Source organism: Phocoena phocoena, chromosome 7 (assembly GCF_963924675.1).
Source record: "Phocoena phocoena chromosome 7, mPhoPho1.1, whole genome shotgun sequence".
NCBI lineage: Eukaryota > Metazoa > Chordata > Mammalia > Artiodactyla > Phocoenidae > Phocoena > Phocoena phocoena.
Genome location: NC_089225.1, coordinates 11,854,473 through 11,875,560, shown reverse-complemented (window position 1 = coordinate 11,875,560; position 21,088 = coordinate 11,854,473). Strand labels below are relative to the sequence as shown.

General features: G+C 49.4%; 1 protein-coding gene across 1 annotated transcript in view; it reads left to right on the top strand.

The window, feature by feature from the left end:
* STEAP3 (STEAP3 metalloreductase) overlaps nt 1-21,088 on the top strand; it is a 45,705-nt gene that overhangs the window by 8,992 nt on the left and 15,625 nt on the right. Inside the window, exon 2 of the mRNA XM_065880641.1 lies at nt 19,502-20,001. Coding sequence (XP_065736713.1) covers nt 19,502-20,001 — 500 coding nt within the window. The remainder of the gene's footprint in view (nt 1-19,501; nt 20,002-21,088) is intronic.

Below are 21,088 nucleotides of genomic sequence, written 5' to 3'. Positions count from 1 at the left end.
ACTCAGGGAGAACCTCAGGGGACAGGACATCACAGCTGGAGCCATGGGGGTGTGCCAGGACATCCTGTCTGCTCATACCTGGCGGGTTTGCTTTCAGAAGGAAGTGCGGTTTCCTGACTGTGCAGCTTCTCCAAGGGGATAGGAGACCACCCGGTAGCTCTGATGGGAACAGAGCGTGCTGAGCCCACGCCAACCACTGCATCAGGCAGCGGCTCCACACATAGAGCTGCCCAGAAGTCCACTGCCGAAACTCCTGGGCGATTTGGTGTTCACTGTTCTAGAGCACTGCCTGAGAGCCCCCAGCCCGCAGGCGTCTACCAGCCTCGCTGAGGCTGGGGGCTGGGTAGGTACACAGGAGTGGAGAGCCCTCAGGGAGCTTGTAGTCAATTGGGAAGCTGAGTGAGGATACAGAATGCTACCAGGCGGCAGAGGGAGAAGAGTCCAGGGCTGCCTGTGGCCGGTGGCCCACAGTGGAACGCAGGACATGCGTAAGTAAGAGCAATGCTAAGATGTGGGTTTGGGGCTTTCATGTTCGCTGTCTCACTTAACCATCAGAACAGAGGAGGAAAATAGCCTGCCCAAGGTCACACTGCTGGTACACGGCCAAACCTGAATTCACACCTAGATCTGTCTAACTAGATCTCCCACCTGAACAGCTGCCTCTGTATTCAGAGCAGGGGAGAGGGTTGCAGGACTCTGGGGGGGCTGGGAGGTACCCGGCAGGCCCAAGGGCCCAGGCTGGGTCTTTAGGGAAGCGGCATTTGGGTGGCCACAAGGCTGTCAGGACTTCAGGTGGAGGTAGCAGCCCTGGCAGAAGTGGGGGGCAGCGGGGACTGAAGGAGGCAGGGTGAGCTGAGCAGGGGAAAGTCAGTCTGCACGTGCTGGCCTAGGCTGGACTACAGAAGATGCCAGAATGCCCCTGCCCACACGCGGGTGCGCTCGAGTAGAAGTGACAAGTCTTAGGAGCCGCAGCGGAGAACCGTGCAGGCCCTGATCTATTGCTGGTAATAAGAGTAAACCTGTCAGGAGCCTAGGGTGATGTATTCTGGTCATCAAAGGCCCAGATGCCCAGGGTTACTCAGAGCTAGTTTCCCAAGATCGCCAGTTTTCCAACAAGTTGAAAACAATCAAATACACCTGTCGTGAGACTGAACTTGGCATAATTAACTTCAATGATACGAAAGCCTCCAAACCTCTAGCCTCCCTCTGTGCTGTTGGTGTGGCCTCCAGGGTCGCTGGCAGGGCAGGGTCACCGGCACGGGCAGGCCCACCCCATCCATGCTTTGCCCTCCGAACAGGGTTGTCTTTCTGTGGGTCCTCCTGTCTGTCTGTCTTTCTCCCCACCACGGGCACAGACTAGCAAGTAAAGATGACTGTGAAGCCTTTGCTGGCACAAAATGTAAGGAGTTATCACTAAGCCAATGACAGCCACCGTGATTGCAATGCATCACCCACCCAGCAACTGGTAGATTGCCATTTTCTGCAGCCATTACGTTCGGCTTTGTATCCGAGAAGTAAAGGTGTCCCTCTCTTTCTCTTTCTCTTTCTCCTTCTCTCTCTCTCTCTCACACACACATACACACACATACACACAGCCCTGTGGTGAGGCAATCCGCCCTGTAGTGGATGACGTTTATTCATTTTATGTATCCTGGGTTCTGCTGTCTGTCCCGCCTCAGTTCCTGTAGCAAAGAGACTTGACTCTGAGCCACTAATTACCACCAGTGAGGTTTCCTCCCTGAACAGGAAGTATGAAGACAGAGCCACTCTCCCGCAGTGCACTCTGAAACCGAGCATCAGTCACCACCCCGTCCACTCCCTGCAGCCAGGAACTGGAGTGCAGGTTGAGGGGGCCGGCAGCCTGGCCCGTGGCAGGTCCCACGCCTTCTCAGCATCCGCCTGTCTTCAAAACCAAAGTCAGGCTGCTCGCAGGTCAGAGGGAGACCCCAGCAGGAACGGGTGGCCAGATCACAGTGGGGCTGTCAAGGACCCGTGCTTCAGACCCTCACATCAGCCTGTCGTTGGTGAGTCCGGTGAGAGCCAAGGTGGCCTGGGCAGTGTGTGGGCCCCTCCCTCCAGCCCCACGAGCCCCTTGCCTGCTTAAGTGGACCCCGGCACCTCAGGGAGCCCCCGTTTGGCAACTGGCACCAAAGAGCACAGTCTGGTGAAGTTCTTGCCGAAATGGGAGATCTTATCATGTACACATTAAGTCAGGACCCTTTTCCGAATAAGGGGTTTAGGGATTTATCACACACAGTGCCTTCAGTTAATGAGAACAAGAGCTTTGCAGGTTCTGGTGTGTTACAAAAAAAAGACGGTTCATGTTTATGATGTATTTCTGTGGAAGGCAGGTCCATTTGGGAATTGTAAATTTTACTTATCGTTAACCACTTCTGGGTTGGTTTCTCAGAGAACGACTGGTGTAAGTCATCAAACCGGATTTTTCTAGAATGTTTCAAAAATCTAAATGTCTGGATAAAGCCCTAAAAATTATTCATTCACTTCTATTTTGCAAGCGCTGTGGTGATAAACCTCTCTTTTCTGTCCAACCAAATTTGCACATGTGTGTATTTGTGTGTGTACAGGCTTGTATGAGCGTGTACGCACCGTGCTTCTTGTATTCTCTTTTGTAGGAGCTTCTCAGCCTTCTTTTTAAAACTATAATGATTTTTTAATGATGTCTAAATAACGATTCCAGGCAGTATTACAAGAAATGTAACAGTAAAATGTTTGTAAGAGTCCATCAGAAAGGCAAAATGCCCACAGAGAAAATAGAAATGCACCAATTAAGAATGTGTGTGGCTATGACCCAGCTTTTCAACCTGGATTTGAGACTGGCATCTTCTATGCTGTCTCCCCTCAAGTCAGCTGTCGGCGGGGAGGGTGTGTGTGTGTGAGGGGCACCTGGACTCAGGTAGCACCTCCTTCTTGCCCCCTGGACCCATTAACCTGAGATCAGCGAGGGAGGGCCTGCGCTGCCTTGGTTTAGAATCTAGGAGAAGAGGGCAGCCCCAGATTTGCAGATACAGCCTGAGAACGAGAGGCTGGAAAGTATGAGTTTGGGCAGCTCAGCAGGGCAGAGGGAGAGCCACAAGGAAGCCAAGACCACCTCAGAGCCCCATGTAGACCAGGTAACCGGCTATGACTCATGCCCACGGCCACGAGCTGCCCAGCCTCACTGCCCCAGAGGCAGCTTGAATGCAGGGACTGGACGGGACTAGGGCAAGAGCCAACAGTGGGGCCTCAACCTCAGTTTTCTCATTTGTAAAATGGAAGTAATGATCCCCTGAGTGTACAAGTCCACAGTCAGAGTCTCCCCACCGTTTGAGTCAGGCCTCGCCTCACAGTAAGTTCTCTTCTTTGACTCCTGATCGACGGTGATGTGGCAGCTGCCAAGCACTTGTTGGATGCCGGGATGTGACCTCCCAGCTGCATCCCGGTAGGGGAGGGCAGGCGAACCTTAGAGCCCCGGGAAGTCCTGGGATTTCTACATGATGTGGCTTCAGGGGCAGTCATGTGGAGGGAAGGGGGAACTAGGGGACTTCCCTGAAAGCTGCTTCTATTTGCATAGCAAGTAGCCGGCTTTTTACTTCGATTATTTGTTTCAGATCTATAAAATGGGAACGATTTTGTAGGAGGTGTTATTCACTTTACCTGACCGGGAAATGTAAATTATTCATACCAAGGGTATTCGTTCTCATACTAACATTAGCACATGGGGAGGGGTGACGGAGATTAAAGGGGGCTAGGGACCCCACTGCCATCCACCGCTTGGACCTCTAAGTCCAAGTAGGTACTAAGGAAAGTACCTGCCATCGTGTGCTGGTTCCATCCTGTTACCTGTGCTGCAGAGAGCCAAGGGAACTAGGGGAGGGGCATTCATCCTGCCTCGAAGGGGAGGTAGGGTGAGGACTTCACAGAGGAGTGGCCTTTCTGCCTCACTGTGAATTTTGTCCTTTGGAGAAAAAGGAATTTCCAGGCACAGAGATTAAATCTATGACTTGAGCGGGGGGAAAAAAGCATAAGGAGGGATGGCCAGAGTCGAGACTATAGATCAGGTGGGCCTTGGTTGGGAAAAGCCACAGAGGCCATCTGCCAGAAGCTGCAGCTGGGCCTCACCTGCCCCAGATGCTTCTCCCTGATGGAGACCGGGCAGACCGCTCTACCCCCTGGCTCAGAGGCTCACTGGGCCCTGGAGCCATCGACCCAGCATCCCTGAAGCCTCCTTCCCTGGGTATGCACTTACCAGGCTGCACCCTGATGTGCCTCGGGTATGGGGTTTGATTTCCTACTTTTGCCAGCGTTGCATAAGCTAAGCTGCATTTGTGTTATTCTGTTTATTTGCAGTGTTTAAGCACAGCTGTGCATTGGTCTTCTGTGTTACGAAGTTCATCCAATAGTGAAATGTCTGGCCAGTTCTAACAGTATGGCCAGGCTACCGCAGGGACTCGAAACGCATTGTATGATTGAATCCCCACTGGGTGCAGGAGGACCCCAGCTAGGTTCTGGGGATAACAGCCGGGACTCACTCAAGCGCACTCTGCCCTCAGGCACAGAATCTAGCAGTTAAGTCATTCAAGCCACAAACATTGATTGAGCACCTACATGGTGCCAGGCCCCAGGCTGGATGCTAGAGACACAGAAATGAGTTGCAAGTGGCCCCCAGTCTGGCGGGGTGACAGATGAGTGAACCGGTGTGTGCAGTCAATGGTAATGTGACAAGAGTGCGGAGGCCACCTGGAAAAGGTGGCCCATCAGCAGGGCAGAGCTGGGGAAGCATATGCACCCCAGCCCAAGAAACTGGCCGCGTGAGGCAGGCTGAGCTCCTTGGCAGGAGCCCCGGGAGCTGCCTCTCTCTGGCTTGGCTGCCTGCCTCTGCCCCTTTCCCGTCCTCCAGCCTCCCCAGGAGCAGGGTGCCCATTGCTGAATCCGCAGATTTACACCACGGCAAGGGGGGAGGTGGGGGCAGCAACATCCCACGAGACCCATCTGGTCCCAGGGCTTGCAGCAGCGGGTGTCCCTGGAAAGCAAGAAGCCACCCAACCCCAGGTGCTGAGGCTGCAGGTTCAGCGGCCACTGCCGATAGCCTCTAGCCTGGCGGGATTAAGGGGTCCAGGGAGCTGGCTGCTTCCACATGCCAGCGCCCTGACCTCCCTGGGCAGAGACAGGCATTCCTCCCTGGCTGCCACAGAGCTGGGCACGCCCTCTTGCAAGCACTTTTCTCTTGGCTGCGGGGTGTAGCTGGCCTTTCCCCTAAGAGTCCCAAGAGGACAAGCCGTCTTCTAGCCACCTGCCAGAACACCCGCTGGGTACACAGTGGGTACTCAGGGAATAACAAGTGAGGAAATTTTTCAGACGAGCATTGGCAGGACCAACCTTTGCATAAAACGGTACAGGCTGTGCACTGTGCAGCTCCAGAGGGCCCTGTTCACACGGATCACAATGTAAATCACGCCCCTGGGGTTGGGCAGCATGGGGACCCTAGCATCTTCCCGCTTTGCGCCCCTGGTCTTGGCGCTGACCACCGACTCCCTCCCCTTCGCAACCAGCACTGACCACCCTCCTGCCTCTGCGCCCGTGAGCACTTGCTCCGGGCCTGGCTATTAAATCTTAGTGAGAGAAAGTCATGAATATGGTGTCAGGCCGTCTGAATTCTAGGTCATCCAGGAAACTCGTACTCTGGGATAATCACCCCAGTTGTTGTGTTGGGGGCTCCTGGGTCCCCGGGATCTGTGTGGTCTCCCAGTTCTACTACCCTCTTCACCCTCAGCCTGCAGTGGGCCTGGTGACCCACGTACAGGAGGGGAGGGGACCGTGGGAGCGATTCTCCTGGAGGGTTTGCCTCGTTGGCTGAGTGGGCAATGCCGCCACGGCCTGGACCACCTTCTCCTTACCAGAAGGAGCCAGCTTTGGGAGGCCAGGGTGTGCAGCAATGGGGCACACACACCTGACCCTCAAGACCAAGAGGAGCATAAGGGGAGATACTGATACCAGGGGCCCTGTGGGTCAGGGAGGGCTTTATGGAGAGCTGGGCCCGACTATAAGAATTCGAGAAGTGATGCATTAATTCACTCACCCCTCACATAGACCTTTTGTGAACATCTACTGCAGTGATTTTCAGCCGGGGGTCCTATGACCGGCAGCATCAGAAATCCTGGGGAAGGGCTTCCCTGGTGGCGCAGTGGTTGAGAGTCCGCCTGCCGATGCAGGGGACCCGGGTTCGTGCCCCGGTCCGGGAGGATCTCACGTGCCACGGAGCAGCTGGGCCCGTGAGCCATGGCCGCTGAGCCTGCACGTCCGGAGCCTGTGCTCCGCAACAGGAGAGGCCACAACAGCGAGAGGCCCGCGTACCGCAAAAAAAAAAAAAAATCCTGGGGATGCAGCCCAGCAGTATGTTTTAACAGGCCCACCAGATGACTCCAGTGTAGCTCAGGCTTGACCTAATGGCACTGGGCTAAGTGCTGGGATTACAGAAGTGAGTTTTACTCTTTTCTCGCCCTCAAGGAACTTGGAGTCCGGGGAGGAGACAGGCAGGAAGGAGAGAAATACTGTCAGTGGGAAAGGGCTGTTCTCAAGGGGTGGGAAGGCAGAGAGGCAGCTAGTAGGGTTTGATCCAGGAGCTGGAGATGCTGGTGAGGAAGGGTGGCCGGGGACCTCAATGGCATGAGGAGCCATTAGGGAACCCGGCAGGGAGCCTGGTGTTGGGACTAGCAACCCCTAGAGGGCTCGCTGCCCAGTCCCAGACCACCCTGGTGCCCTGCCCCTGACCACCAGCCTCTCCCTACTATACCCCTCCCTGCTCTACTGCCCCCCTCTTCTTACCTCTTCCTGAGTCCCAAAGAGCAGCAAGTCTTTTCCTCCAGTTGTCTTGGTGAGAAATGTGTGCAGATCTCCAGACCATTATCTCAGAGCTTATTTTTAGAAAATTTTAGAGTAAATTTTTCCATTCAGCAGAGAACACCATGTATTGATTTAGGTGCTTCTATTTATGCGTTACACAGACCAAAGGTTTTTAAAAATCCTAGGCAGAAAGGAACATCTTGAAAATTGTGTGACTTTAACAGGCTCAGACCATGGCACTTGGCTTATCTCATCTAATCCTTCCTACATTTCATTCAGGTAAGTAACAGCACTCCATTGTACAGATGAGGAAACTGAGGCTCAGAGAGGTAAAGTGACTTGCCAAAGCCACCCAGCTAATAAGGGGCACAGCTGAAATATGACCCCATAGCTGCCTGGGTTCTTGCTGGCCTATCTCGCAGTTTATGAAGGCGTCTGATCCTGAGTAAATCCAGAGCATCCAGATGTTTTCCTGAGACCACGTTCTGCTGGGCAAGCTTCCCCATGACCAGTGATGGCTCTCGGGGGCTGATCTTCTGCCTCATTAAGGAGGGACTGAGTTTGGTGGCGAAAGACGAATGGATCAGACCTAACGCAAGCAGATTTGCAGTTGTGTGCCAGTTTCTAGCCATATGTCTTTATATAAACCCTCAGCCACTTGGATGAATGACAGATGATGCCTGCCAGTCCCCTCTCACTGGAACACATCTGTCCTATTCACTGACCCACCCTGGGAGCTGGCAGGGTGGGCCGCAGGCCTCAGTACCCTTCCTTGCATGCCGTCCAGCGTGGCTCTAGAACAGCTGTCTGCTGGCATGGGGTGGAGTGCAGAGAAGTAGCTGTGTGGGCAAAAGCTGCAGGGTCCACTCAGTAGCCAAGAGGGCTGTTTAGCCCATGGTACCATCTCCCCTACACCAACATAAGCCTCACTTTGCTAGAGTTCCTGGGGCTTAGAAACCTCAAATTTTGGAAAACAGCTAGGAAATAAATTTGGAAGGTTGCAGAATCACCAGCATTGATGTCACAAAATTCACGCATTAAGCTCACTGAAGAGTCCTTAAACTCTCACCAAAGCATGTTTATAGTTTACACACATTAATAACAGGCTGTGTGGTATCTCAGCTTTTTTTTTTTTTTTTTTTTTTTTTTTTGCGGTACGTGGGCCTCTCACTGTTGTGGCCTCTCCCGTTGCGGAGCACAGGCTCCGGACGCCCAGGCTCAGCGGCCATGGCTCACGGGCCCAGCCGCTCCGCGGCATGTGGGATCCTCCCGGACCAGGGCACGAACCCATGTCCCCTGCATCGGCAGGTGGACTCTCAACCACTGCGCCACCAGGGAAGCTCTCAGCTTTTCTGTAACAACTTTAATGAGCTATAATTCACATGCTATATAATTCATCCATTTAAAGTAAACAACCAGTGGTTTTTCGTGTATGCACAGAGCTGTACAACCATCACTACAGTCAATTTTAGAACATTTTCATCACTTCCAAAAGAAACCCTGTATCATTTTCCCCACCCCTTCTCCCCTTACTCCCTGGCAGCCTCTCTTCTACTTTCTGTCTCTATAGATTTGCCTATTTCTAGGCATTTCATATAAATGGAATCATACAATATGTGACCTTTTGTGACTGGCTCCTTTCATTTAGCATAATATTTTCAGGGTTCATCATGTTGTAGCATGTATCAGTACCTCATTCCTTTTCATTACTGAATATTATTCTATTGTGTGCATAAACTACATGTTGTTGATGCATCCGTCAGCTGATGGTCATTGTGTTGTTTCCACTCTTTGGGTATTGTGAATGTGCTACTAGGAACATTGGTGCACCTATTTTTTTTTTTTTTTAAACTGGGCCAACCTTTTTTTTTTTTTTAACCCCACATTTGTTTATTTATTTATTTTTTGGCTGTGTTTGGTCTTCGTTTCTGTGCGAGGGCTTTCTCTAGTTGTGGCGAGCGGGGGCCGCTCTTCATCGCGGTTCGCGGGCCTCTCACTATCGCGGCCTCTCTTGTTGCGGAGCACAGGCTCCAGACGCGCAGGCTCAGTAGTTGTGGCTCACGGGCCTAGTTGCTCCGCGGCATGTGGGATCTTCCCAGACCAGGGCTCGAAACCGTGTCCCCTGCAGTAGCAGGCAGATTCTCAACCGCTGCGCCACCAGGGAAGCCCGGGTGCACATATTTTTGTCTGTACATGTGCTTTCATTTCTCTAGGTTATATATGTTCCTAGGAGTGGGATTGCTGGGGCATATAGAAACTCTGTGTTTAACTTTTTGAGGAACTTCCAGACTCTTTTCCCTAGTGGCTACACCATTTTTCTTTCCCACTAGCAGTGGATGAGGGTTCTGATTTCTCTACATCCTCACCAACACTTATTTTCTCTGTCTTGTTTTGATTAAGCCATCCTAGTGGGTGTAAAGAGGTAACCCATGGTTTTAATTTGCATTTCCCTGGTGGTTATTATATTGAGCATCCTTTTATGTGCTTATTGACAGCTAGTATATCATTGGAGAAATGTCTACTCAAATCCTTTGCCCATTTTTATATAGGTTGTCTTTTTAATATTGAGTTGTAAGAGTTCTTTATATATTTAGAAACAAGTCCCTTACCAGATATATGATTTGTAAAATTGGTCTCTCATTCTGTGGGTTGTCTTTTCACTTTCTTGATAGTGTGTTATCTGTAATTCTTGTCCACAGCAAATGAGCAGGACCCGGGTGGGCTTTAATTAAGAGGCCAGCAGGCTGACAGCTGTGATAAATATCCCGACAATGAGGGAGGATATAAGGCTATAAAACTTTCCTATGAAAACAAGACGAGACTCAAGAACATCCCTTCTTGCAGCTCAGGTTGATCTCTGGGTTCTGGGTGAGGACCTGACTGCTTTCTCTTGAAATATGCACTGCATTTTGGAAGGATTTCTGCCCCCAAAGGACAAAATAGAGTAAGGTGTGAAGCTGTAAGCTCCCGTGATGTGTATCTCTGGTCACAGATATGCACGGAACTTCTGCAGTGTGCCAGGCACAGAGCTGGGTTTTGGAGTCAGGCCATGGAACGAGCATGGTGATCTCTATCTACCCTCCCAAAGCTGACTGGGAGTGGGGTGGCACAGGGGTGCACAGAGAAGCCAACAGGCAAAGGACGTAGGGAAGCCCCCAACCACAGTCAAAGCCCCAGGCCCTTAACTGCCCCCATGCTCACTGAGCGAAGCCGGGCAGCCCTCGGTCATTTTACAGATGATGAAGCTAGAGGGAAGATGTAACTTGTCCAGTGTCTACTGGTGAGGAAATCGTCGGGATAGAACCCAGAGTTTCAGCCTCTCGGATCCATACTCTTTTCAACCCTATAATTTTTAGGTTTAAAAAAAGTTCTGGGCAAGAATTTGTGTTTTCATTTATGGCTTGCCAACTCCCGGGTGCTGGCTGTAGGCGCACACCAGTTTGCCCCCGGGGCCACAAGCTGTCCGTGGACACCTGCTCTTCGGCCTCTGGGCCTTCGCTCACACAGGCTCTTCTTTCTAGAAGGCTTTTCCAGGCTCCCTCTCACATCCTTCAAGGCTCAGCTCAGACCCACCTCCCGCAGGAAGCCGCCCAGCTGCCCTGCCTGAAGGCAGCGTCCTCTCTCAGGAGACCTTGTTCAGTTGCGTCTTGGCGCCTGTCACTCCGCGGGGACCCAGGTGTCTAGGAGGGTGTGGACCTCCCCAGGTATGGTAAGGGGTCATCCCTGGGAGCAGGAAGAAAGCTCAAAGCTTCTGTCTGTGTTTACATTTTAGCCTTCTCTCTTTACATTTTTATTTGTTTATATACGATTTATTCTGTATATAACGTTATAGTGCACCAGTCATATTTAAATATATTTATAAATAAATAGAGCAGTAATAGGAATGTGTCCCCCCAGATTTAATGTTAAAATCTAAAACTAAAGTTTGAAGATAACTGTAGGCTGCTTGAGGACAAGAACTGGGCCATATTCCTCTGTCAGTCCCCGAGGCCAGAAGTGCTCACTAAGTCAGCCTCTGGCTGGGAGGGGGTGCGCGGCACCCCAGTTGGCTTGTAGACCATCCGGCCGCCGGCTGCCCAGCTGGTCACCCCACCGCCACCTACCCACACCCAACTCCATGGTGATCCCTTCCCGGCCGTGGCCTGCTCCGGCCACTGGGGTCTGAAGGGCTGCGTGCTGCGTGCAGAACAGGCTGCGGGTTTGTCCACGCCCTGCCTGCCTACGTGCCTGGCCCGCTGGCCTGCCCAAGAGCGGATGAGAGCTGGCAGGTAGGCCAGTGGGCCAGGCCTGGCTCCCAGCCACAAACAGCCCATGTCGGGGCCCTGCCAGGAAGGAGGTGAGACCAGGCAAGGTGGGCAGAGACCCAGAGGGGACTGGGAACCGTAGCTGGTGCCAGTGCCTGCACACCCGGGCCTCCGTGCTGTTTCGTCCGCAGCCTGGGAGGGGGAAGGGGAAACGGGCAGGTTTGTGTGTGCAGGCCGCAGGCCCCCCCCAGCCCAGTGGCTGTTGGATTCCTCCCCCCACCCCCAGATCTGTAAATAGAACAGCCAGGGAGCCAGGGCCCAGCCAGGATTAGGCACTCTCACCTTTGGGCCACATGGACAGGCAACAGGGACTCTGTTGGACCTTTGGGGCCTCCAGGACTCTACCACCTGTCCTACCCTCGCCAGCATCACACCAGCAGCAGGCCTTGTGCTGGGCACTGGGAGGGTGGAAGAATTTTGAAAGGCCCGTGAAGCACTTCAGAGAATACACACACACTCACACACACACACACACACACACACACACACACACACACACACACACGTATACACATAGCACCAGCCAGAAAAGGTGGCTCTCGTTAACTAGTTTCATCCTCACAACAAGGCATGGAAGACGTACAATTCGTGTCCCCATTTTAAACATGAGGGGACCAAGGTGCAGAGGCACCTGAGTAGTGAGTGATGGGCGTGGCTATGATTAGAACCCAGCACCTCTGCCCAGGTGGCTGTGTCCCCGTGTCAGAGCTGGAGGGGAAGGAGGCGTCACAACCTGGCATTTTCCTGTCCCAAGGATCGAATTTTGGTAGCAAGAGCACTTTAGAGGTGCTTTACGTTTAATTTCCATTTACCCTGCAGCTAAAAGCAGGGCCCCTTAGGACCATAAGTCTGGGATGTTTAATAGGGTCCCCAGATGCTCCCATGTCCCAGGGCCAGTTTGGGGCAAAGCTGGGACCAGCCCCAGGCCACCAGGCCCATGCCCTTGGCTTCCCTCTGCTGCAGCTGCCTCGTCTGGGCAAAAGGGGACCGAATGAGGTTCTCAGCAATGAGCCTTGAGTGCCAGCCCCAAACCCTTCCTCTCCCCGTCGTGATGCTAAGTCTCGAGATAAACAAGGACAGGATGCAAAGTCCAGGTCTCATTGACTTTCTCTTTGGGCTGGTTCAGGTTTGCCGTGAGGCTGTAAATCATTCGGGGCTCTGCAAGGACCAGCAGATGCTGTGTGTGCCATGAAGCCCTCCCTGGCTGCCCCTTTGGCAGCCCCATCCCTTTCTTCCCTGCATCCACTCATGGGTGGACACGCCACCCAACATGCACATGATTATAAACCATCCGAAAGTGGGAAGCACATCTTGTTCATCCTTATGTTCCTAAGTGTTCAGCACATGGTAGTTGCCCAGGAGATGGGAGGGAGAAGAGAGAGAGAGAGAGCAAAGCCAGAGGAGAGGCTTCTGTCCAGGAGGGGATCTACTTGGGATCCTCCAAATTGCTAGCAAATGTGAAGACGACCTGAAGGCCTCAGCGTGGTGACTCTCCCTCCCCGTAGGGACAAAACCTGCCCCAGGACTGGTGTCTCCAGGTGGCTGAGGCAGGGACTGGGGAAAGCCCTGGGGTATCCGTCCCAGTCATGACTGACCCATAGGGAAGGCTGGAGTCCCCGGGGAGGGATTTACAGTTACCTTGGCCCAAATCCCCGGCGCTGGCCTGAGGCCACCTGCAAGGCCCCTGTCACCACTCGCCCCTCTTCCCCAGGGCTGCAGAGGTGCTGACAGGGTCTCTACATCCTTACTTTGCCTCACCCCCGCTGCTGGGACAGTACTGGCAACCAGTGTCTGCGTCATTGCCGACAGCCATCCACCCAGCGCTTACTATATACCAAGAGAGCTCTGTTCTGAGTGCTATACCCACATTGGCTTCATTCCTACAACCTCCCCATAAGGAAGGTACTGTGATCTCTCCCTTTTATAGCTGAGGAACTGAGGCACTGACAGGCCCAAGGTGGCAGAGTGAGAACTAGAACCCAGGCTTACCCGACGGTAAGTCGGGTGCTAAAGCAGCCCATGGACACACGACTCTAAGCCTGGGCTCTGGGGATCCTCGCGAGACCCATTTGCATCTACAAAGCATAGATCATCACCACTTGGAAAAATATCCTATACCCAGACCAGGCAGAAAACGCTCTTTCCCGTTTTTCAGGGAGTGGCAATCCCCGTCTGAGCCCACAGTCAGCCTGGCCTGAGCAGCGTGGAGGCTCCGGCTGGTGCTTGTATGTCTGTGTGGTCATGGCCCCTCCATTTGTGTGTCCCCCAAAAAATGACCCTGAAGGGGCTTAGCTCAGCCGGTCCCTGGTGTCTGTGATAGAGACAGGACGATGCTCTGAAACCACTTCAGAGGCGTGAGACGCTAGGGGAGTTGCCTGTATTTGGCGGACGCAGGACAGCAACACGTGTCCCTGACTCTCGGTCACTGCGTCTGCTTCCACACTGACCCTCTCTTCTCAGCCAGAGTGGTCCCAGCTCTGCTACTTGCTGGACAGGTCACTGTCCTCCATCTGGGCAGTAAGACTCTTGGGGAAGTTCAGACTACAGAGGCCAACAGACCTGCGTCCCATTCTTCCTTCCCCCCCGCTTCCCCTCTATGCCACCTGAAGCAGGTTTCTCAGCCTCTCTGAGCCTCCATTTCGTCTTCTTTAAGTTGGGAATAATAATGGCCCTACTTCATGGGGTTCTGTGAGGACTGGATGACCGCCACTCATCAACGCATCACACATCACCTAGAGCAGTGTCTGGCACATAGTGGCCATCCCATAGCTAGGAGCTGCTGCTGCCCCCTTGTAAAACATCCAGGTCAGTTTTCAAAGCCTTTTAAGATTGCATTGTCTGCCACCTCGGAGCAGAGATTGTGACCTCCATTTACAAAGGTGGAAGCTGGGGCCCAGAGAGGCACAGGGGCTTGTCCAAGGACACACAGCTGGTTCGTGGGAGAGCCAGGACACAGCCTCCTGGTTCCCCTGTGGCCCCTTGTGTTAGATCTTGTGCCTCCCACCTCACCCGGTGTGTGGCGCGTGCCAGGAGGCTTCTGTGGAAAGTGGGAAGAGGGTGTTAAAAAGCCATCCCTGCAGCTCCACTGGTTCCAGGCAGGGATTCTTAACCCTCCTATGCCGAGGACCCCCAAGAGTTCATAGACTGGTGAAGCCCCTAAACTTCTCAGAATAACGCTCTTCTTCCATACGTAAAATTACATAGGGTTACAAAGAATACCTACTATATTGAAACACAGTCCCTAAAATATATTTTTAAAAGACGTTTAATAGTAACATGCGTGATTCTTTATGTTAAGTAACAAGATCTAGTGACAGAATCTAATATTTACTATAATTTTAGTTTTTAATTTCCCCCCACCCTTATTGAGTTATGAAAGACAAATAAAACTGTGTATATTTAAGGTATACAATGTGATATTTTGATATACATATACATTGTGAACTAACTACCACAATAAAGCTAACTAGCATATCCGTCACCTCACATAGTTTCCATTTGTGTGTGTGTTGGGCACACTTGAGAACTACTCTCTTAGAAAACTTCAGGTATGTAATACAGTATTATCAACTGTAGTCACCATAATACTCATTAGATCTCTCATCTTATAACTGAAAGTTTGTACCCTTTGACCAACATCTCCCCTTTTCTCCTGGTCACCATTCTTTCCACTCTCTGCTTCTAAGTTTGACTTTTTCAGAACCACATGGAAGTGGGATCATGCAGTGTTTGTCTCTCTGTGTTTGGCTTATTCCACTTAGTGTAATGTCCTCCAGGTTCATTATGTTGATGCAAATGTCAGGATTTCCTTCTTTTTTAAGGTTGAATAATATTTCATTGTACGTATGCACCACATTTTCATTACCCATTCATCCATCAACAGACACTGAGGTTGTTTCCATATCTTGTCTACTATGAATTATGCTGCAATAAACACGGGGCGCAGATCTCTTCAAGACAGTGATTTTATCTCCTTTGGGTGAATACCCAGTAGTGGATTGCTGGATCATATGGTAGTTCTATTTTTAATATTTTGAGGAGCCGCCATGCTGTTTTCCATAATGGCTGTACAAATTTACATTCCCACCAGCAATGCACAAGGGTTCCCTTTTCTCTACATGTGTGCTAACACTTATTATCTTTTGGCTTTTTGACACTAGTCATCCTAAAAGGTGTGAGGTTTTGATTTACATTTTCCTGATGATTACTGATGATAAGCATCTTTTTATAATACTTGTTGACCATTTTTATGTCTTCCTTAGAAAAATGTCTGTTCAGTTCCTTTGCATTTTTACTTGGATTATTTGGGTTTTTAACTATTGAGTTATATGATTTCCTTATATATTTTGGAAATTAACCCCTTATTGGATATATGGTTTACAAATATTTGCTCCCATTCTATAGGTTACCTTTTCATGTTGTTGATTATTTCCTTTGCTGTGCAAAAACATTTTAGTTTGACTTAGTCAGACTAGACTTGTTTGCTTTTACTTTTGTTGCCTGTACTTTTGGTGTCAAATCCAAAAAAAGTCATTGATAAGACCAGTGTTTTCTTCTAAGACAGTAATACAGTTTCAGGTCTTACCTTTTTTTTTTTTTTTTTTTTTTTTTGAGTTTAAGTCTTGAATCCATTTTGAGTTGATTTTTGTGTATGATATGAGATGTGGGTCCAGTTTCATTCTTTTCCATGAGGATGTCCAGTTTTCCCAATGCCATTTATTGAAGAGATTGTCATTTCCCCACTGGGTATTCTTGGCACCTGTGCTGAAGATTAATTGACCATATATGCATGGGTTTATTTCTGGGGCTCTCTATTCTGTTCCGTTGGTTTATGTCTGTTTTTATGTCAGTACCATATTGCTTTGATTACTATAGCTTTGTAATACAATTTGAAATTAGGAAGTGTGATGCTTCCAGCTTTGTTCTTCTTGCTCAAGATTGCTTCAGCTCTTTGGGGTCTTTTGTGGTTCTATACAAATCTTAGGATTTTTTTCTATATCTGTGAAAAATGCTATTGGGATTTTTATATAGATTACTTTGAATCTGAATGTCTTTCCATTTATTTATGTCTTCTTCAATTTCTTTCATCAGTGTTCCGTAGTTTTAAGTGTACAGCTCTTTCACCTCCTTGGTTAAACTTATTCCTAAGTATTTTATTCTTTTTGGTGGTATTGTAAATGGGATTGTTTTATTCATTTCTTTTTCAGATAGTTAATTGTTGGTATATAGAAACACAGCCGAATTTTGTATGTTGATTCTTTTTTTTTTTTTTTTTTGGCTGAGTTGGGTCTTTGTTGCCGGGCACAGGCTTTCTCTAGTTGCGGTGAGCGGGGGCTACTCTTCCTTGCTGTGTGCTGGCTTCTCATTGCGGTGGCTTCTCTTATTGCAGAGCACGGGCTCTAGGCATGAGGGCTTCAGTAGTTGTGGCTCGCAGGCTCAGTAGTTGTGGTGCATGGGCTTTGGTGCTCTGCGGCATGTGGGATCTTCCCGGACCAGGGCTCGAAGCCGTGTCCCCTGCATTGGCAGGCAGATTCTTTAAACAGTGTGCCACCAGGGAAGCCCTGTATGTTGATTTTGTATCCTGCAACTTTACTGGATTAATTTCTTAGTTGTAACAGTTTTTTGGTGGAGTCTTTAGAGTTTTCTATATATAAGATCACGTCAACTGCAAACAAAGATAATTTTATTTCTTCCTTACCAATTTGGATGCCTTTGTTCTTTTTCTTGTCTGATTGCTCAAGCTAGGACTTCCAGTACTATGTTGAATAGAAGCGGCAAGAGTGGGCACCCTTGTTCCTGATCTTAGAGGAAAAAGCTTTCAGCTTCTCATCATTGAGTATGATGTTAGGTGTGAGCTTGGCATATATGGCCTTTATTATACTGAAGTACATTCCTAGTTCTGTGTCTAATTTGTTGAGTTTTTGTCATGAAAGTATGTTCAATTCTGGTAAATGTTTTCTTCTGCATCTATTGAGATGATCATATCATTTTCGTCCCTCTTCTGTTAATGTGGTGTTTCACATTTAATGGTTTGCTTATGTTGAACCATCCTTGCATCTCAGAGATAAATCCCACTTTGATCATGGTGTAGGATCCTTTTAATGTGCTGTTGAATTCAGTTTGCTAGTGTTTCATTGAGGATTTTTGCATCTATGTTCATCAGGGATATTGACCTGTAATTTGCTTTTCATGTAGTGTCCTTATCTGTCTTTGATATCAGAGTAATGATGGCCTCATAAAATGAGCTTGGAAGTGTTCCCTCCTCTTCAGTTTTTTGGAAGAGTGGGAGAAGGATTAGCGTTAACTCTTCATGAAATGTTTGGAAGAATTCACCAGTGAAGCCCCCCAGTCCAAGGCCTTTCTTTTTGGGGGGAGTTTTTTACATCACTGATTCAATCTCCTTACTCATTAGTGGCCTGTTCAGATTTTTTATTTCTTCATGAGTCAATCTTGGTAGAATGGTATGTTTTTAGGAATTTATCCATTTCTTCTGGGTTGTCCAGTTTGTTGTCATATAATTGTTCATAATAGTCTCATGATCTTTTGTATTTCTGTGTTATCCATTGTAATGTCTCTCTTTTTTTATCTTATTTGAGTCTTTCTTTTTTCTTTGTGAATCTACCTAAAGGTTTGTCAATGTTATCTTTTCAAAAAACCAGGTCTTAGTTTTATTGATTTTTTTTTCTCTTGTGTTTCTAGCCTTTATTGCAATTGTTTCCACTCTGATCTTTGTTATATCCTTCCTTCTGTTAACTTTGGACTTAGTTTGTTGTTCTTTTCCTAGTTCCTTGAGGTGTAAAGTTAAGTTGTTTGAGATCTTTCTTTTTTTCTTCATTTTGGCATTAAGCTATAAACTTTCCTTTTAGAGCTGCTTTTGCTTCATCCCATACTTTTTGGTATGTTGTACTTCAATTTTTCCTTGTTTCAGATAGTTTTTTTAAATTTCCCTTTTGATTTCTTCTTTGGCTCATTCGTTGTTCAGGAGTGTACTAATTTCCACATATTTGTGAATTATCTAATCTTCCTCCTGTTATTGATTTCTAGTTTCATACTATTGTGGTCAGAATATATACCTGATATGATTTCAGTCTTCTTAAAATTGTTAAGATGTGTTTTATGACCTAACATATGCTGTGTCCTGGAGAATATTCTGTGACACATGAGGAGAATGTGTATTATGCTGCTCTTGGACAGAACGTTCTCTATATGTCTGTTAGGTTCATTTGGTCTAAAGTACAGTTCAAGTTCAATGTTCCCATACTGATTTTTTTTTGTCTGATCCATCCATGGTTGAAAGTGGGGTAGTGAAGTCCCCTACTGTTATTTATAATGTCGTCTATTTTCCCTTCAGATATGTTAATATTTGCTTTCTGTATTGAAGTGTTCCACCTACCATAATTTTAAATTAATGATGAGCTTAAATTGTATTTGGACAGTTCTTTCACAATTAAATTTGCGATGTGACATTGGTCATTACTGGGGACAAACCCACAGGTAGGGTAATACTAGTGTGTTGCTACTTACATTCATACTTGAAGAAAATAGCAACTTTCAGTTAGAAGTTGGTGACCATTAAAACAAATAATTTTCCCACCCAAGTTTACTATAAATTCGTGGCCCAAGTCCAGGGTTTCCTCCATGTCCCCTCATATCTCAGACCTAGTAAAGGAGCTCCCAGGGCACCCACCCAATCCTAGGGTCCCATTCACTGTCATGTCCCACTCCAATCCCACCCTCAGAGAGTAGGATTTCAGTGTTCATTCATTCAGCAAATATTGAACACCAGCTCTGTGCCAGGCCTTGGGACAAATGGTGAGATCCAAAGTCAAATAAGATAAGTGCCTTTAAGCTGCTCATCATCTACTTAAAGAAGAGCATCAGAGACACCATCCCAAAATGCAAAATGTAAACAAGCACAGGAACACGTCTACCCTTCCTGGTAATCGGATAAACCCGGTGATGCTGAGGTTGGGTCACTCCTGGGTAGTAACACCGGCCATTACATAATCCTTTTGAAAAGACGTATGGCACTGCATAGCATCGATCACAGAAATTCCATACCCTTCTTTCTCAGCACTCTCACGCTTGAAAATTTGTACCAAGGAAATAACTCAGGACAAAGGACAGAGTGTGGAGGGCAGAGGTCCTTTCCTCTCCTTTTCTGGAGGCTGTGTCCTCCTCAGGAAGGGGCTGGGTCTTGTTCAGCTTGTGCCCCCGTGCTCGCACATGTTAATACTCATAAAGCCCTGTTGGGTGAATGTTGGACCCCCGTGCAGCTCCAGTGGACAAGAGAGGGAGCTGGTAGGAGGGACAGTCCATAAGCCCTCCACTGATCAAGTTCCTGTTTTCTCTTCTAGCCACCAGAACATCAGGAGAGATGGACAAGCCACTCATCAGCCGCCACCTGGTGGACAGTGACGGCAGTCTTGCCGAGGCCCCCAGGGAGGTTCCCAAAGTGGGCATCCTGGGCAGTGGGGACTTTGCCCGCTCCCTGGCCACACGCCTGGTGGGCTCCGGCTTCAGCGTGGTGGTGGGGAGCCGCAACCCCAAACGCACGGCTGGGCTGTTCCCCTCAGCAGCACAAGTGACTCTCCAGGAGGAGGCAGTGGGGTCCCCAGAGGTCATCTTCGTGGCTATGTTCCGGGAACACTACTCCACACTATGTGGTCTCAGTGACCAGCTGGCCGGCAAGATCCTGGTGGACGTGAGCAACCCCACACAGCAGGAGCACCTTCGGCACCATGAGTCCAATGCTGAGTACCTGGCCTCCCTCTTCCCCACCTGCACAGTGGTCAAGGCCTTCAATGTCATCTCTGCCTGGACCCTGCAGGCTGGCCCGAGGGATGGAAACAGGCAGGTAGGTGCTGGAGGAATGCCAGTCATCATAACAATAAATGTAGATGGCTAACTTCCATTGAGGGCCCTTGGTGTACCAGGCTCTTTATGTACATTATCTCAGCTCATCTCACAGCCCTGCAAAGTCCCATTTTACAGAGCAGGAAACTGAGGCTCAGAGATGTTAATGAACTTACTCACACTAGGTCCCACAGCTTGGTGAGCTGGGATTTGAACCCAGTTCATAGGAACCTGAAATCATGTTCTTTCTTCTATGGTAATTTCATTTGCAAGAAGACAAGGAGGAAAAGGTCGATGGCTTTCTCTTTACTATTTGGAGCCAAGCAGAGGAGAGATTTTGCTTTTAGGATTGCACTTAGAAAGAAGAAGGTAACACACTCATGTACCAGGTCCTAAGGGAGCAGGCATGTCCCAAACTTTCTCTCATTTATTCCACGGGCTTCCAAAAACTGCGTGGATTTCTCAGAATAGTCAACAGCAGGTTTTTCTGAGGGTGGAAAATGGCTCCAGAAAACAGCCATTGCTGCACACTGTTGTTGGCAGGAGGAGCTCTAACCAAGACAAGGTGGTCTTTTTGTTTGTATTTTTGTTTTTTTTTTTTTGCGGTACGCGGGCCTCTCACTGCTGTGGCCTCTCCCATTGCGGAGCACAGGCTCCGGACGTGCAGGCTCAGCGGCCATGGCTCACGGGCCCAGCCGCTCCGCGGCACGTGGGATCTTCCCGGACCGGGGCACGAACCCGTGTCCCCTGCATCGGCAGGCGGACTCCCAACCACTGCGCCACCAGGGAAGCCCGACAAGGTGGTTTTTAATGCCAAGAGGCAACCTGTATTTGCCTCAGGGAAGCATGCCAGGCTCCACATGTGTTTGAGAACTTCCACCAATGAGTCCAGCTCAGATGCCTTCTCTGCCCAGCTCCATGCCAGGCTGTGGGGAGCCCACAGGTACCCAGCCACCCCTGACTGGAGGGCCCTCCATGCAGCCTGCATCTTGGGACTCCTACATTTGGACAGGCAAGGAACAGCGGGGGAGTGTAGGGTAGCAGGGCCTGGGAGGGAGCAGAGCTAGAGGCTGGCTGGGGAAGACTTC